At 40.7% G+C, this 15,830-nt stretch overlaps 1 protein-coding gene across 4 annotated transcripts; it reads right to left on the bottom strand.

Annotated features, from left to right (window-relative positions):
* Nucleotides 1-45: 45 nt before the first annotated feature.
* LOC143139035 (myotubularin-related protein 9) lies at nucleotides 46-14,296 on the bottom strand. Of its 4 annotated transcripts, none has more exons than XM_076299573.1 (11): nucleotides 13,743-14,296; nucleotides 13,193-13,237; nucleotides 12,387-12,495; nucleotides 12,087-12,212; nucleotides 11,461-11,634; nucleotides 11,084-11,301; nucleotides 9,268-9,429; nucleotides 1,877-2,021; nucleotides 1,261-1,481; nucleotides 894-1,045; nucleotides 46-461 (listed from the first exon to the last, which is right to left on the bottom strand). In XM_076299573.1, exons 1-11 carry the CDS (start codon nucleotides 13,925-13,927, stop codon nucleotides 367-369), a joined length of 1,632 nt encoding a protein of 543 aa, XP_076155688.1. In that variant the 5' UTR covers nucleotides 13,928-14,296; the 3' UTR covers nucleotides 46-366. The 4 variants fall into 4 exon arrangements, with proteins under 4 accessions (XP_076155688.1, XP_076155690.1, XP_076155689.1 ...); XM_076299574.1 differs by having other exon boundaries at nucleotides 47-461; nucleotides 1,877-2,018; nucleotides 13,743-14,295; XM_076299575.1 differs by lacking the exon at nucleotides 13,193-13,237.
* Between the last annotated feature and the right edge of the window lie 1,534 nt (nucleotides 14,297-15,830).

The raw sequence follows: 15,830 nt of genomic DNA, 5'->3' as shown, positions 1-15,830 counted from the left end.
TTTGTTGTGGAAGCACTTTTCAAATATGAAATATTTTAATTATAGGCTAGCCAGACTCAAAAATATTTACAGCAGTTAAAGAAAATATGGCAATAAAATATAGATTATATAGAATACATAATTTGACAAATGTAGACTATAATGTATGTGCCCGTGACAAGGAGATGTGCTCACATTCACAGGGTTTGAAGTGCTGTAAGTCAAAATAACAGGTGGGTTAATCCAAAGCTCTTCTGATCACCAAGCTTGATCAATGTCTAGTCTGCATTTCCTCCACACTGTCCTTTGTGAGGCTGATTATTTCAGAGTGTATAGGCATCTGTAAGACACTTGATGCAGTGATGACATGGGCCTGTTCAGTGGATCTCAGCCCCTGCCACAGTGTTGTGTCACAATGCTCCAGATCTCCTCCCGCACCTCCTCCATGGTCTGGGTATGATCGCTCCACCTCAGGAACAACCCTGTGCAGAAACCCAACAGATACAGTCACATTTGTGGTTGATGTACCTCAGATGGCAAAATAGTTTCACATGTGAAAGGTTTAGTGAGAATCCCTCAGAAAAGCAGGGAAAGATCCTATCATATAATATCTTGGAAGAAAAGATTTTGCCTGTCTGGACACTGATAACAACACCACACATTTGAACCAGTATCCAAAAGACCCAAATAATAATGATTCTTTAATTGTTGTTGTTACAGTGCTGTACTGTTGTACTGTACCATACTATCTATGACTGTTGTAACTTTGGTTAACCTACCCAATGAAATAATAGAAATGTCAACTTGACCTCACTGGACATCAAATTCAAGTCACTGTGCCTGATTAATGTTAATGAATGAAATAGTACACTGGCATTTTGAAGTGCTCTAAGACAGAGTGAGTCTTGACTTACCTGCCCAGAGGTGCAGGGACTGGGGCTGCACAGAGGGCCAGATAGCAAGGTCTGTCGGTTCGTACAGCGGATTGACGTAGTGCTCCCTCTCACTGGACCTTAACAGGAACTGGAACAAACAGTGTGTCCTGTCTTTCACTTCAAGTACACATCTGTGGATAAAGACAAAGAGGAAACATTCCTGAGGTTTAATACGCATGGTGAGTTCTGTTGGAACAGATCTCTTGATCTCTTGAAGCATTTAGATCTATGCTTTCAGTGTACTATATGTCCCTCTGAATAATAGTTTGTTTGTAACTGCTAACCCCAATTGCAAATGCAGAAATGCAATCCAAAATCTGTTATTCATAGCTGAAGGCTCCCTTACCGTTCTTGTTCGTTGTTGCAGAGGAAGGTCCCAAAGTCAGAGGCGTAGGCCTCCCGGGCTAGCCGGAGCAACAGTGGCTCGGCCAGCTCCAGCGCCAGAGGGAACTGCCGGCCGAGCTGCCATACGCAGTCCAGCAGCAGCAGGAAGACCGGAGCCTCCTGCCTTAGACGGGCGTGGGAGTAGGCCGAGCGGGCACAGCGCAGCTGGAAGGGATGACCTGCCTGGGATGGGAAGCGGCCACACATACAGACACACCGAGTGGGTCGTGTTTAATGCCAACCTTTCTGAACTGAACAGCCAATCAAACGACACCCCTCTCTTGCATGCTTGCTGAGGCGACGTGTTGATTGAGTGGAATTGTTTATAGGCCGGTCCGGACCTCTATATTGAAAGAGCCAGGACTGTCTGTGTACAAACACCATAGCTTTTTGAGCGCACTCACTGAATGGACAGTCAAAGGACCATGAATAGCAATTAGCTGAATTTGGCAAAAAGTGTATGGGATTAGAATCTGCCTGCCCCTCTAAGCTCAAACATGCAAATGAGTGGTTATAAAAAATATTATTACTATTATTAGTTATTTTCATAATTCTATGTGTATGTTCAGGATGCTTACCTGTACCCACTCCCTCTCCAGCAGACTGAGGAAGCCTTTCAGCGTGCGGGACTCTGGGTCCAGTATCAGCTGAGCCAAAGTACACACTAACAGGGTGGTATCAGTGCCTTCAGAACCGTGAACCAGGACAGAGTGGCCATCCCTGCTTATGCAACAAGACATGGGTAACACACTTCAAAATTGTGTTAGAGCAGTCCAAACTTTATGTATGTGTAGCTTGCTTTAATGTACATAAATGTTGTCCTATCAGTTGTCACTATAAAGGCTGTTGATATTTGCTCTCAACAGCCAATCAAATGACACCCCTCCCATCCAAGCTTCTGAATTATGTGTTGACTGGTTGGGATTGTATATGACTCAGCCACTGTGTTCAGAATTAGACGACTGCAAGGAGCAATTTGATGAATTTGACAAAAAGGTGTATATGACAATTTGACAATAAGGTGCTTATATTATCGCAGACTTTAAAGAGTTTGTCAGTAACCATCCAGACAAATCTAACTGAATGAAAACACTGCTGAGTATATTATATTAGGTTTCAAAATCATGAACAAATGAACAGTTTGGCTACTCTGCTCTCAAATGCTGTGGGCAGGTCCACTGAGTGTGCTGAAGCCTCGTCCATTTGAGGCATGTAAGTGCTGCCCCTGTCCTGCCATATAGTTCCAACCAGAGCCATACTGCTGGCTCCAACCATTCTCTAAGCCAGCTGATTCTATTTAGCTGAACTCTTCAGCCAGATAGATGTGCTAATTCATGAAACCACTTGTGTTAAAAAAAATATGATGTTCTGTTTAATACTCTACAATGTACCACACAGTTCAGAGACTTTTCACACATTTTCAGGAATAGTTTTCTAACCTGTACAAGGTGTTCCCAAACAAATATCCGATTCTGATTTATAAGGTTTTTACGGATATAATGGGTACATGTTCCTACAGTATAATTTTTTGAATGATTATTACTGCTTTATAAGGTGTTTAAACATTTTCAGATGTAGCATGAATGCCTTCTAATCATGAAATGATACGCCACAAAATGCACCATAACACACAGAAATCGTAAAACCATACTACCATATAAATTTTAGCAAAATCAGTCTATAAATATGGGTATTAGTCATGGCTTGATTTTGTATGAACCTACTACAACTCTGACTGTGCTACATCAGAAGCACTTGTCTATATTTTCCATTTTCAGTGTGACTGTAGATTATGTAGAATTTCCTGTCAAACAAGACTGTTGAATCATAAAAAATAAATATTTTAAATAAATGTCAATGCATAGTAGTTTTTTGTTAAAGCTGTAGGCTGTTTTGAAACTGGCTGTAGTGTTTGTTAAAGCTGTAGGCTGTTTTGAAATTGGCTGTAGTGTTTGTTAAAGCTGTAGGCTGTGTCAAAAACCACACACAAGGTGGGCATCATGTTGTCTACTCTATGTCTCCAAACGGTTTAACTGAATAATTTGATATAAAGCCTTTTCTGTAATGTCTTTTCTTGTGATATTGGGCTGTATTTTGGGCACCAGCCAGGGGCGGTTATAGGGGCGGGGCCACAGGGGCCCGGGCCCCATCTGAAATCTCATTGGCCCCTGACTGGCCCCTGTACCGTCAATCATCAATAAGTGTCAAACTTGTTGAGAACGACCATAGATATATACACTAGATGTCGCCTTGACTACTGCTGTTCATTGGAACGAATGCGTCAATCGAGACGCCATCTTGCTTCAGTGATCCACTCCTCTATAATGCATTAGCGTCAATCTGGGCAAAGATCTAGCGAAAATAAAATCACCATAAATCGTCAAAATCTCAAGCAATTATCTAGTTTTTTGGGTTGTTCCAACTGACAGGCATGTATTTATGGTTGAGTCTAGAGAAAACTAAGCTTAAAGGAGAATTCCGGTGTGATTTTGACCTAAAGCGTTTTGAAACATGATACCGAGTGTGAACGTATGTCTCATAGCCCATCTCGGCTTGTCCCCTGCACTTGAAATCTGGCGCTAGTTAGCCGATGCTATCAACAAGGCGGTCAATGGTGGTGCCTCGGCATCGGCATAGCCATGCAAATAAATCACTGTTTTACACCATTTACGAGGCTCAATGTATCTCCACACTTCATTGGTAGACTTCCAAGGGCCCTGACATTTAAAACGAGACATTGAGAACTTTGAAAAAGCACTGGTAGTTTACTTACAAGACGATTTATACAGACAGTATCTTCTCGAAGTTTAGCGTTTGCAGCCATCTTGAATTTAGTCACGATAAGTCGAGCGACGAGTAAGAATTAACAGGTATGATAAGGGATCAGATTCCAAAAATAATTCCGTGGAAATGCATGGATTCCAGTTGCTGCTACTGGAAGAAACTGTAATCCATGCATTTCCACAGAATTATTTTTGAACATAAAAGAGAACAGTGAACTGTAAAAGAAACAATACATTTGGCTAACCAGAAATGTCTCTGGTAATGTTGAGAAACGATACATTTGGCTTACGGAAGTATCAGCTAACGTGAAGAACCGATACATTTGGCTAACGAAAGTATCAGCTAGAATTCTAACGTGAAGAACCGATGGCAGCGTTTCATCCTCCACAGAAGTTTCTTGGTGAGTCACAAATCTCTATGTTGGTTATCATCATTATGTGAAAGGGACGTTTATTTGTTGCTGTCACAATAATATGTTAAGTTTGTCAATTAAAGTACGAAGCAGCAGCAAGCTTGCAGTGAACTGTTAACTGACTTTGTCAGTGAACTGTTAACATTAAATTAACGTTAGGTTACTTGAGTTGAGGTTTGATTGTTTGTTAGCATGCTGATAGATTTCATGTATGGAAAGGTAATGTATGAAGTGTTTGAAATGGTGTTATATGAAATGCAGAGAAATGGACATCCTGTTTGTTTGGGGTCCGAAATGAATAATATTACATGCGCTAGTGCGCCTTACCAAATGTAAATAACGTTTGATTTTTTTTTCCTTGAGGAAAAAGTTTGGCAGCTGCTAACATGAACATGAGAATACATGCCTAATAGCTAACGCTACGTTTTTGTAGTTAATGTGAGCTATCATTGCAAAGTTATTAACCACTATTCTGAGTTTATTTGATTCATGGGCTTCGCATTAATTCTGTCTCAAAGTGTTAGGACAAGGAGAGTTTCATTCAGATAAATTGGTTAAATGTTATACTCACTCAAGCTTTATATGATTTAAAATAATAATAACTGGTTTTACAGTTGCCAGACGACATGCTGAATACAAGCATGGATTTTGTGAAACACGCATTTGTGTTTCACCTACAGACTGGGATGGCGCAGGAGCTGGTGACTTCAACCCACAGTCTTCAGAACCACCAGTCACCAAGCATAGCTGCTCCTAATGGTATGATGCTATTTCCTATTGCCACTACGCATATTTTGTCATTCATTTTAGAAACGCCAGGTTGACAGTGGGTTATGAAAGTTAATAACAATTAAGTTACTCAAACTTGTTTCATTTTCTTCTCTCCAGACATTTCCCATTCTAGAGCAGATGGTTCCTTCTGTGCAACCTCTCCTAAACTGGTATTCCACAAGATGCAGCACGGAAATAGGAAGAGGCCACTCAATGACTTCTGATACAAAGACTTCAAATGGTAGGAATATGCCATCTTTAGTGTTTTGCTACGCCTTCCGTAATTTTCGCTTTCAAATGACCCATCGTCAGTCTTCAAATCAGAATCAGGCTTTTCTAACTGGAAGCAAGACGGTGGCTTCAAAGACCATTCCAAATAAGACCATTGTAAAAATAGTTTAAAAATTGTGTAAATATGATGTAGTTGTTGCTCACATGCTGTGTGTGTGTGTGTGTATGTTTGTTTTAATGTACGCAAACTGGCAGTGAAAGTGGTTTCTCTTATCAACAAAAGGGGAAACAGTTAAAGTAAAACTTGTTTAATTGAACGCAAAATGTGTGTATGATGATGTATGATTTCTGTTTAAAATAGCAATGTATTTCCCGTGAAGTGTCTATTATATTTTAGTTTTATATTGTGTTTTCAATGCACATTATAAATAAATGGTAAAATTGTTAAGAATTGTATTGGCTTTTTTGTTTTTTAGCATTTAGCATTCAAGTATTTGAACAAGGTAAGACTGGTGAAATGTATGCACCTTACTGCTGTGGTGTAGTCTAGTTAGCTGTAATGGGTATACTGTGATGAACCCCAAATATTAATACCTATCCTTGTCTGTTTTAAGTGGGTATACTGAGATGGTGATGCTTTTTAAGTGGGTATACCAGAGACTTTCTAATGAGGAGACACAGCACTCAAAAAATCCTTCATAGAAATGCATGGGGTTAGTTTGTGCCGTTGTCTACACATATCCCACCCCTTCCTCAGCAAAACGTCAACATGTGAATACATTGAGCCAATCATGTGGTGTGATGTGAATACATTGAGCCAATCATATGATGTGTTGTGAAGACATCGTGCCAATCATGTGTTGTGAACTCGTCGCTGGAGCAAGATTGGTGTCGTGAAGCCTTGCGCATGCACATTTCTGCCGAATAGGATGCCCGATGAGTGACCAAAAAGCGTTGCAATATGGCCGTCGAGTGGAGGGACTTGCCTTAAAGGACTTTGGGTATACCGCGTATAGTCCTGCATATCACGTAGACAACGTGCCTCTGCCTTACTGAACAAGGTATTTTCTGTGTATGGATGTTGACCGGTTCTTGGCCCCTCAGTGTATGATGTGGCCCCTTTATGGCCCCTGTCTCAGAAAAATCCTAGAACCGCCACTGGCACCAGCGCATGGCGTAAAGTTTGTTTTCCACCCGCGCAAAGTTTAATTCGGTATTTTGCACGTTTATTTTTTAAACATTGCGCCCAGGGGTGTGACAATTAACAACCTAGGGAGGGGCCTGGCGCGTTGTCTAAAAATCGCTATCGTACACCACCTAAACCTGGTCAGAAGTCAATGGCGAGTTGTTCATATGCTATTTTAAGAGCGAATGTCAACAGTCATATTGGCAGGTGCACGCACCATCCTTCTATCATTCATGAACGCACACCAGCGCACGTCCATGCAAAGCATTACAAATTGCACGATTACAATGGGAAACATAATTAGAATAAAGATATTACGAAATACTGTACATCTCATGATGAGTAGTTATTCACCATCATTTGCAAATTGGTAATGAAGGTTAAAAGTGATTAGGGGAGAGGCGAGAGACACATATGGAGCACAGCTGAAGACGCACTGTCACGAGATATAAGCAACTCCTCTGCAGGATAAATGTTGTTTTATTCAGTCATTTGAGCAATATTAGGGTAAGTATTGCTTTTTCCAGCCTATGTTTTCGATGATAACCCATTGTCAGTCAGTGAAAGTAACTGCATATAACTGTCTTGTCGTTGACTGATTCCTTGGTGAAGTTAGTTTCACTTTGCCAACGAGTTCAAATAATAGACGGTTGCAAATGCATGAAGGCTATGCTAGGTTTTAAAGCATGGTTTAATAATGACTATTCCATACGGTCTCGCAAGCAGCCTCCTTCAAATGCGCCGTTGAATGCCAAAATACAGATGCATTTAAAGGGAATGACAGATGTCATTCTCATTGGTTTAAAATTATGTTATGCCCCAAACACACCCATATGACTGATTAAAAAACCTAGGAACACCTTGTTGCGCCATGCGCTCCACGTTTGATAACGAAACCCCTCCCAATGTGAACTGGACATCCTACTAAATTTGAATAGACTTTTGACGAGTGACGATGCACTTTAGAATGTCATGATAGGGCCCATTGTGTGTGGGATTGGTCTAATGCAGTGTTTCTCCAAGTGTGGTCTGGGGACCACTGGTGGTCTGCAAGTTATCCCAAGTGGTCCGCAAGCAGACATAGTAAAATATAATATACTATAGATGAGTTGTTTGCAATATTGAACCAACTTGTATGTAAATCCAAACAGTTCTGCAACACTGCCTATGTAAGCTATGCCAGTTTAAATCATATGATCCTCTGACACAATAAGAAAGGTGCAAAGACAATAAGCAAGGTGGTTCAGTGAGTATTCACCTATTGTGTAATATACTGTTGAAGTAGATCAACTTTTTTAACTAGGTGGTCCGTGAGGTTTTTTTTTATGTCCCTTGGTCTGAAAAAGTTTGAGAAACACTGGTCTAATGTGACAAATAGTGTCAATGTAGTGTAATGAAGCACACAATGTTATGTTGTAAGTAAGGGCCATTTTTCCATTTATTTCATTGTCTGTGTGTATATTGTGTATATGTAATTTTATCACTAATGGTTTTATGTAGTGAGTAGTGACTATGGTAAAGGTGGTACTTAGGCCCATCAAGGCCTGGGTAATTAGTTTGAATGAGCTCAGCATGATCAGCTGACCATGTCTGTGCTCTATGCATATGCTTGAGCCACTGTTGAATGCCATTGTCCTGAGGAAGACCCAGCAGGGTCGAAACGTTGCAGCACAATAAACATGGGAGAAATAGCATAGTGTGGGAACCTCATTCTTTTAAGTTATATCCAGCCCCTTTTGCCCTGCACCTCACCGGTGGGAATGTGCACACTACCACTATTGCTCTACTCTACGCAGTACCCACTTAAAAAACATTCTCATCTCAGTATACCCACTTAAAATAGGCAAGGATACGTATTTGGGGTTGATCACAGTATACCCACTACATCTAACTAGACTACAACACTGACCACTAACTGCTCTACTAGCATGACCACAGCATATCCTTCCTTGCAACTGTAATATAGATGAGCCCTGTTGAATTGCAGCCTGTAATGCACACACAATACAACTTATGAGAAAATGAATGTGTTGTAATGGGTGTGAGACTGTAATGTTGGAATCGATGGCATGTAAACAATAAGGGTACAGCTGAAACAGTATTATGTGGTATATGGTGGTGTATGCTATTCAGGATGCGTTCAAATTCCTGGGTAAACAATAGCAAATAATTTGCCTGGACGCCAGCTCGAATTTACCAGAGCAGAAAAATACGGTCTGGAGTCGCTCCATTGAGAAGTCTATAGCCAATTAAGATGTGTTCGGGCCAATTAAATTGCTTGTGCTGGCTTTATACTATGATGACTAGATGAGCAACAGTGAAGCAGTCATCCACGTCACCTAAGCATGTTTGAGTTGATTTTGTATTCAACAAAATCGCTGCAATGTTTAGATTCCGCTATCACGTTTGTTATACAAGATATTGAATTAGATAAGACAAGGTTGAAACACGCCCCATAATTAAAATCCAAATGACGTGTTACCAGACAATTCTGATAAGGATTCGAGTCTGGCTACCCCATAATGATAACTGGATTTCAGTGTGCAAACAACATGACAAATCTTTTGAAGCTAGTGTTCTCTCACCTCTCCACACACTCTGCCACCAGCCCTGCTGTGGACAATGCACTATGGACATGGGAGAGCCACTTGGAGTTCTCCAGCTTACTGAGCCAGCGGTCCATGCTGTGTGACTGGTCTCCGCACGCTTCAACCAGCTTTATAAGGCTCTCCTGGAGGACCTTACCCCTGTGGTAACACGGAAACACATGGTTATGGTTATGGATTTGGCAGACGCCTTTGTCCAAAGCGACACACAAATACAAAACAACATAATATTTAAAATTGAATAGGGAACATATTAGAATGTTGGTCAAATATAATAAGGAGAATAGTAATAATAAACAGCAATATCAATTCAATCAATAGCCTAATAAAATAAGCAATGAAAATGAGGGGAAAAGTAATAATAAAACAATAATGTCCATTCAATCAATAATATAAAAACAATGACATGGTAAGACTACATTAAGGAGAATATCAATAATAAACAATAATGTAAAATTAATCAACAGCCTAATGAAAATAAAACAATATTATACAAACCATAACACATACGTGCTTAAACAACTAAGTACATGTTGAACACGAATGTCTTTAGACCCCTCTTAAACGACCCAAAACTACCACAGGAACGGAGAGCACTGGGCAACTCATTCCACCAACATGGAACCACTGAGGAATAGAGTCTTGAATTAGACCTAGTTTTTATGACTGGTCGACATAACAGACGCTCATCAGAAGACCGCAGTGGGCGGTTGGGGATGTAAGGCTTGATTATTGAATTGAAGTAACTAGGAGCAGATCCAGTCAGTGTCCTATAGGCCAAAGTGAGAGAGCCAATGGAGAGTAACTAGGAGAGGAGTTACATGTGTACTCTTTGGCTGATTGAAGACCAGGCGTGCTCCAAAGTCAAAGTCAAGTCAAAGTCTGCTTTATTGTCAATTTCTTCACATGTCAAGACATACAAAGAGATCGAAATTACGTTTCCCACTATCCCACGGTGGAGATGAGACATATTTTACCAATTAAGTCTATAGGCAAACATAACATTCAAGTAAACAATATAAAAAGTAAATAAGAAGGCACATACAATGAAGAAATAAGAGCAGCAAAATTTGGGTTGAAATTGTGCAATTGTGCATACAGTAGACAGTCAATATAATAGTGCAAAAGTCAGGCCAATAAATGGCTGAGGTAGTTCTGTTTGACCTAAGTATGTAAGTGGCATAGTGGTGCAAGTTATGTAAGAGCTGCAGAAGTGTGTTCAGAAGTGTTTTCAGGACAACAGGACAACAACAACTTGCAAAGTGTGCAAGTGGAGTAGTGCAAGTGGAGTAGTGCAAGGCAGCCATTGTGGGTCCAAAGTCCAGGATGTTATGTAGCTGAGGGTGGAGGGGGGAGAGGGGGAGAGAGTTCAGCATCCTAACAGCCTGGTGTATGTAGCTGATGTTGGTGAGTCTGGTGGTGCGGGAGCGCAGGCTTCTGTACCTCTTTCCAGAGGGCAGTAGATCAAACAAATTCATTCTGAATCAGCTGTAATGATCTTATTACACAAGCGGGTAAGCCAGCTAATAGTGAATTACAATAGTCCAGTTTAGAGATGACCATGGTCTGAACAAGAAGTTGTGTGGAATCTTGTGTCAGATAAGGTCTGATCTTCCTAATGTTGTAAAGCATAAACCGACAGACATGCTTACAAACATACACATACAACACATAGATATGTGTATACACACACACACACAAACTCGAGTCAACTACTGTAACTTTCACATCCATCAAAAACATTAAAAAATTGTTCATCAAATGCATTAAGACAATTTAGGAGAAAGACACAGACCTCTCCATGTGGCGATGGAGTCTCTTCCATGAGTTATAACAGGACTTGGACTCGAAGCCGCCCCCCGTCATCCTGGCCTGTTGGGCTTGCTGGGCAGAACGGGTGTCTATGATGTAAGCTCTCTCTGACCCGTCCATCACAGCCTGTAGGAAGAGCTCATCGTCCTTGCAGCGTTTCCTATTGGCTCCTGTCAGCGGCTGGCTGCTACGCAAAATCACCTGGGAGGCAGAAGAAATCCAAACATCAAAACACCAAATAAACACATCTTTAATACCTTACCATTTTTCGACAGAGATATTTATGGCTATGTGAGGCTAACAGAGTGTCTTGTGCTGTGTGTCACACATCCTTAATTCTTATTTTGTGCTGCTGTTTACCATGCCGTTTTTTTGATGGTAGTAGCTAAGCACTGGGAAGCGTCCTCCCTGTCTGAAGCGGGCAGCCTTCACCAGCATCTGGTCATCTACAGACTGAGGCACGATGACAGCGGGTGGATATGAAGGACAGACGGAGAAGTCCGAGTTGGCATTACTCAGCCTCCACTTGACCTGCTGTTGTCAGGGTTCAATTGCAAAAGACAGCATTGGAGAAGACGTATAGTGAAATTTCAGTGGACAAGGCAAGAGCAATTTTATAATCTCAAATCAGTCTAAGTCTAAGAGGTGAAATTAACAGATATATGCATCTGATCAGTAAGCTGCTTTTTTTTTCTTTTTGGTGGCTAAAATGGAAAAATAGTTGTTGATGTTAAACTCTTACTCAGGCCAACCTACATGTATTAAACACATTTTCAGTTTCCTGAATACCACTGGCCTAAAAATACGATTCAATAGTCTCTTTACTAAAACGGATGTGACGCTGACTGTGGGTTGCAACAGATGACAAACGTTTTTCACTTCCTGTGACAAATGAAGCCATGAAAGTAAAGTTTGAGTGTGTGTGTGTGTGTGGGGGGGGGGGGGGGGGTGGCGGTGCATAAACACATTTGTGTGTGTTAACTTACCAGAGCCCCTAACTGATCATAATGCTTCTCTAGAGTTGATAAGCCCCATTGGTCATCTAGACTAAGCCAAGAAGGTCTATAGAAGTATGGGTACATTTCTGTGACATTGTCCAATGAAGAAAGAGCCTACAGAGGACAGCAAGAACACAATGAGTGGAATGTGTGTGTGTGTGTGTGTGTGTGTGTGTGTGTGTGTGTGTGTGTGTGTGTACTGACCGTTAAATTCCATTGAAAAGTGTGCTAATTTTATCCATGGTAATGTTGCCACAAGTTAAAATACATAATGAATATCTAGCATACCTCAATGGATCTGGCCACATTCAGACATTCCTCCATGCCTGGAATGTCCAGCTGAAGAATGCATAAGTCCTTACATTTAATTGTGATGGTGCCAGAGGATCCCACCGGCCTACGGGTGAAACACAAACACGCATAAAGCCATGCACCACAGCAGAGTTCAGCTCACTCCCATGCCCTGAGCTGAATGTCCCTCTGGCTGGGGAAAGCTAAAGAAGCGAGGCAGACAGACCAAACACAGAGTCTGCATTGGGAGGGGTTTCAGGGACACTAAAGCCCCTGGCCTGCTCTCTCCCAGAGAGAATCCACCGTTTATCATCGCCGCTCCAAACAACGACAAAGAGATAGATACACAGAGAAAGAGAGAGAGACTGGTTTGTGAAGCTGAAAGCATGGTGCAGGTCAAATAGAGTGGGATAAGACCTGATCCGCAGACATTCAGGCTCTCGTTACAAGACAATGAGATGAAAATATTACCTTTATGAGGAACAAACACTAAGATACTAAAGCTAAGCCTATTACAGTTGTCCTCGCTGTCACTGCTAAATGGTGATTGAAGTCATTTATATTTGAACAGTAACTAATGATGATGGGGGAATTTTTTAAAGGTAATATTTTCAAAACAGTGCTTTTGCTTGTCAGTTGCTGTCAGAGCACACAATAAGTATGCGAACACACACACAAACAAGCGCGCGCACACACACACACACACACGCTCTCTCTCTCTCTCTCTCTCTCTCTCTCTCACACACACACACACTGCATACAAATGGCATGGGACTTGCAAACACATGGCCAATTGGTCAAACCTGATATTTGAGCCTGTGCTGGAGTATCCCAGCAGGTTCTCCACACTGATAAGGAGGAGGGAGAGTTGACGTTACAGTGGATAAGAAAGTGTTGGGATCAATATGGAATAGAAATAGACCTCACACCCTAAATAATTGTATGTTTGTTATCTATTCTTTAACACCCATAGGCTGAATGGAGTTATTCAGCCAGGCTATAAGAAGTTGTTGCTGTTAATCTTTCAACTTGGTAGCCTACATTATCTCATGCAAACACTGATAGGCCTATAGGTTTTTTGTGCTGCCCGGACTTCCATTCAGGGTCATTGTTTATTTTGCAGCAGAAGTTTGAAGTTGAATTACAGAATATAATATATAGTTAAATTACTTTACAGTATAACCAATTTCTTGTGTTTTGTTTTATAGACTGGCGCCTATTTTTTCTAACTAAAATGATTTCCAGCGAAGCATACGAAAGTTACCAAAGTCAGTGATTGAAGATGTAACTTGACTCCATAGCCTAGACCATCATTGCTCAGTAAGTCACAACGTAGAGAAATACTTCACTCACCTTTTCTCGATGGCATCGATGTTTCTAAGCAATAAAAGAAGTTGCCAGGAGCTGTCTCCACTCCTGTCAGAGAAAAGTAGGTGGTGGCCAGTCACGCACAGTGTTCCTTTCATCGGCGCGTGGAAAGGTTGTTTCAGCACAACATCGTCAACGTTTGCTGTTTTAATATGTTCTGAGAATTCCATTGATTCCACAAACAGGTGAGCATACACAGCGAAGAACAGTTACTTTTGGAAGAATTGGAAGCGACGCATAAAGACACCGCTATAGCCCACAGTGGTAATCAGTGGACACAGTGGACACCCCCCAACTCTATTTGACCCACGACGTAGAGATGTTGCAACTTGAAATGTTTTATAATACATTCACTATTTTCCGTTTTCCGTGCAAATGGAGCACACCGTTGTTTTCCAGACTTGCATCACACCTCTTGTTCTCCAGATAAGAGACGCAGCCCATAAATAGAATTCCACTCGTTATCTTGGACATTGCTGCTACCATATCGAAAGTGCTCAGCATGCCCAGTGTTTGCGCAGGCGAACCCTTATAGAAAAAAGCTCGAATAACAAAAGAAGGAAGTGAGATCGTTTCCTTCTGTGTTTCTTACATAGAAAAGACTCTAAACCAGTGTCCTGACCACCAGAAACATCTTAAAGTACATGTAACAGTCCTTTATTAATTACATAGGCTAATATTACCTTACATTACGAGCGTTCATGTAGCCTACGCGTGACCTTTCACCTGAATAGTGATTATAATGCTATATGACTAATATGGTTGCCATAATGTTAGTAAAGAAACGTGTTGGGGTAATTTTTGCGCCGTTTTATGATTAGACCTTAGACTATGTCAAACTCTGTCTTATCTCCCTCTGGACTGCATTAGTTGTGTAGCATTTCACCGGTAGGTCTAAAGGCCTGTACATTTTACACAATAATACTTGACGGTTATAACTTTACTTAACCGGTTATGCACTCAGCACACCCCTGGCCGGTTGGACAGCGGAACTGCTGCATTATTTCCTCCTTAGGTTTGCTTAGCTCACACTTCTTGCATGCAGAGCTGCCACACCCACAAACAGAAACAGGCTCAAGATGTGAAATTAGCACAAATACATTTGGGAAACCAGGCACCAGACACCATACTCATAAATTGAAGGACAAAAAAACACAAAGTCCATACTCTTCTTTCATCCATACATTTCTTTGTATTTGAATAAAATGCAAAAATGAGAAAAAAAATCTGTTTCTCAAAGTCACTGAGTGCTGTCGGTACGAGAAAAAACCTAAAAAAATAATTTGTGCTACCTAGCTCAAGTTGCTGCAGCCAACAGAGTGTAGCACTGTAGCTGCCTGGCTACGCTAGCTGTTGGCAGGGATGGGCAAAAATACATCAATGTATTTTAAAATAAAATATCAAATATGCCCTAATTTTAAGTGTATCAAAATAAACTATAAAATACATAGCCACACCATGTATCAAAATCAACTGTATTTTTCTATTTTGAAAGTACAAAAAATACTGTTGTTACTACATGTTACTTATCTTCCTGAATCTCAATATTCTGATCACAACCAGGGCTGCATTCATTGTTTTGCACTTTTATAATTACATCACCAAAAGTAGGTTATTGGTTTTACCAAAAATATTTGGCAATATTTTAAAACTACAAACTAAAGTATTTTGATACAAAATATGATGCCATTTTTATGATAGAACTAAATAAAATACAGTTTAGCCTAAGCTATGTAAACTTCCCATAATTTCAATATTTTACAACAAATGCTTGACTGGTTGAATGGTATACATTTCATCAGAATATCGCTACCTGTAGTAGCCTTGATGCGATGAGTGTTTAGTGAGTAAGCTTGATGAACCATAAATGAAAAGTTTTCTTAACATTACATTAGGACATTATTGTCATTAAACGCTTTTACAAAAGTATAGGCCTACACTTAATGACTTAAGTGTATGATTAGATAAATAGGCACTGGCAGATGCAATAGGTAAATAGATATCTTTGCGTGTTAGCAGAAGCAGTAGCCTGTAGGCCTATAAAGGCAAGCGTGTTTGCCACTTACATTTCTG

This window comes from Alosa pseudoharengus, unplaced genomic scaffold, assembly GCF_046254945.1.
Source record: "Alosa pseudoharengus isolate Yale_2024_CS ecotype anadromous, Long Island Sound unplaced genomic scaffold, YU_APseudo_1.1 YU_APseudo_1.1_scf_22, whole genome shotgun sequence".
In the NCBI taxonomy this organism is placed as follows: domain Eukaryota; kingdom Metazoa; phylum Chordata; class Actinopteri; order Clupeiformes; family Clupeidae; genus Alosa; species Alosa pseudoharengus.
Note: the sequence above shows the minus strand (reverse complement) of the source record. Positions and strands in the feature narration are given on the sequence as shown.

Coding starts and splice junctions, on each gene's coding strand:
- LOC143139035 (XM_076299573.1), bottom strand. CDS start 13,927: ATGGAATTCTCAGAACATATTAAAACAGCAAACGTTGACGATGTTGTG. Junction 1,482..1,876: donor TGGAGAGGGAGTGGGTACAG/GTAAGCATCCTG, acceptor TTCCCATCCCAG/GCAGGTCATCCCTTCCAGCT. Junction 1,046..1,260: donor TGCAACAACGAACAAGAACG/GTAAGGGAGCCT, acceptor CTTTATCCACAG/ATGTGTACTTGAAGTGAAAG.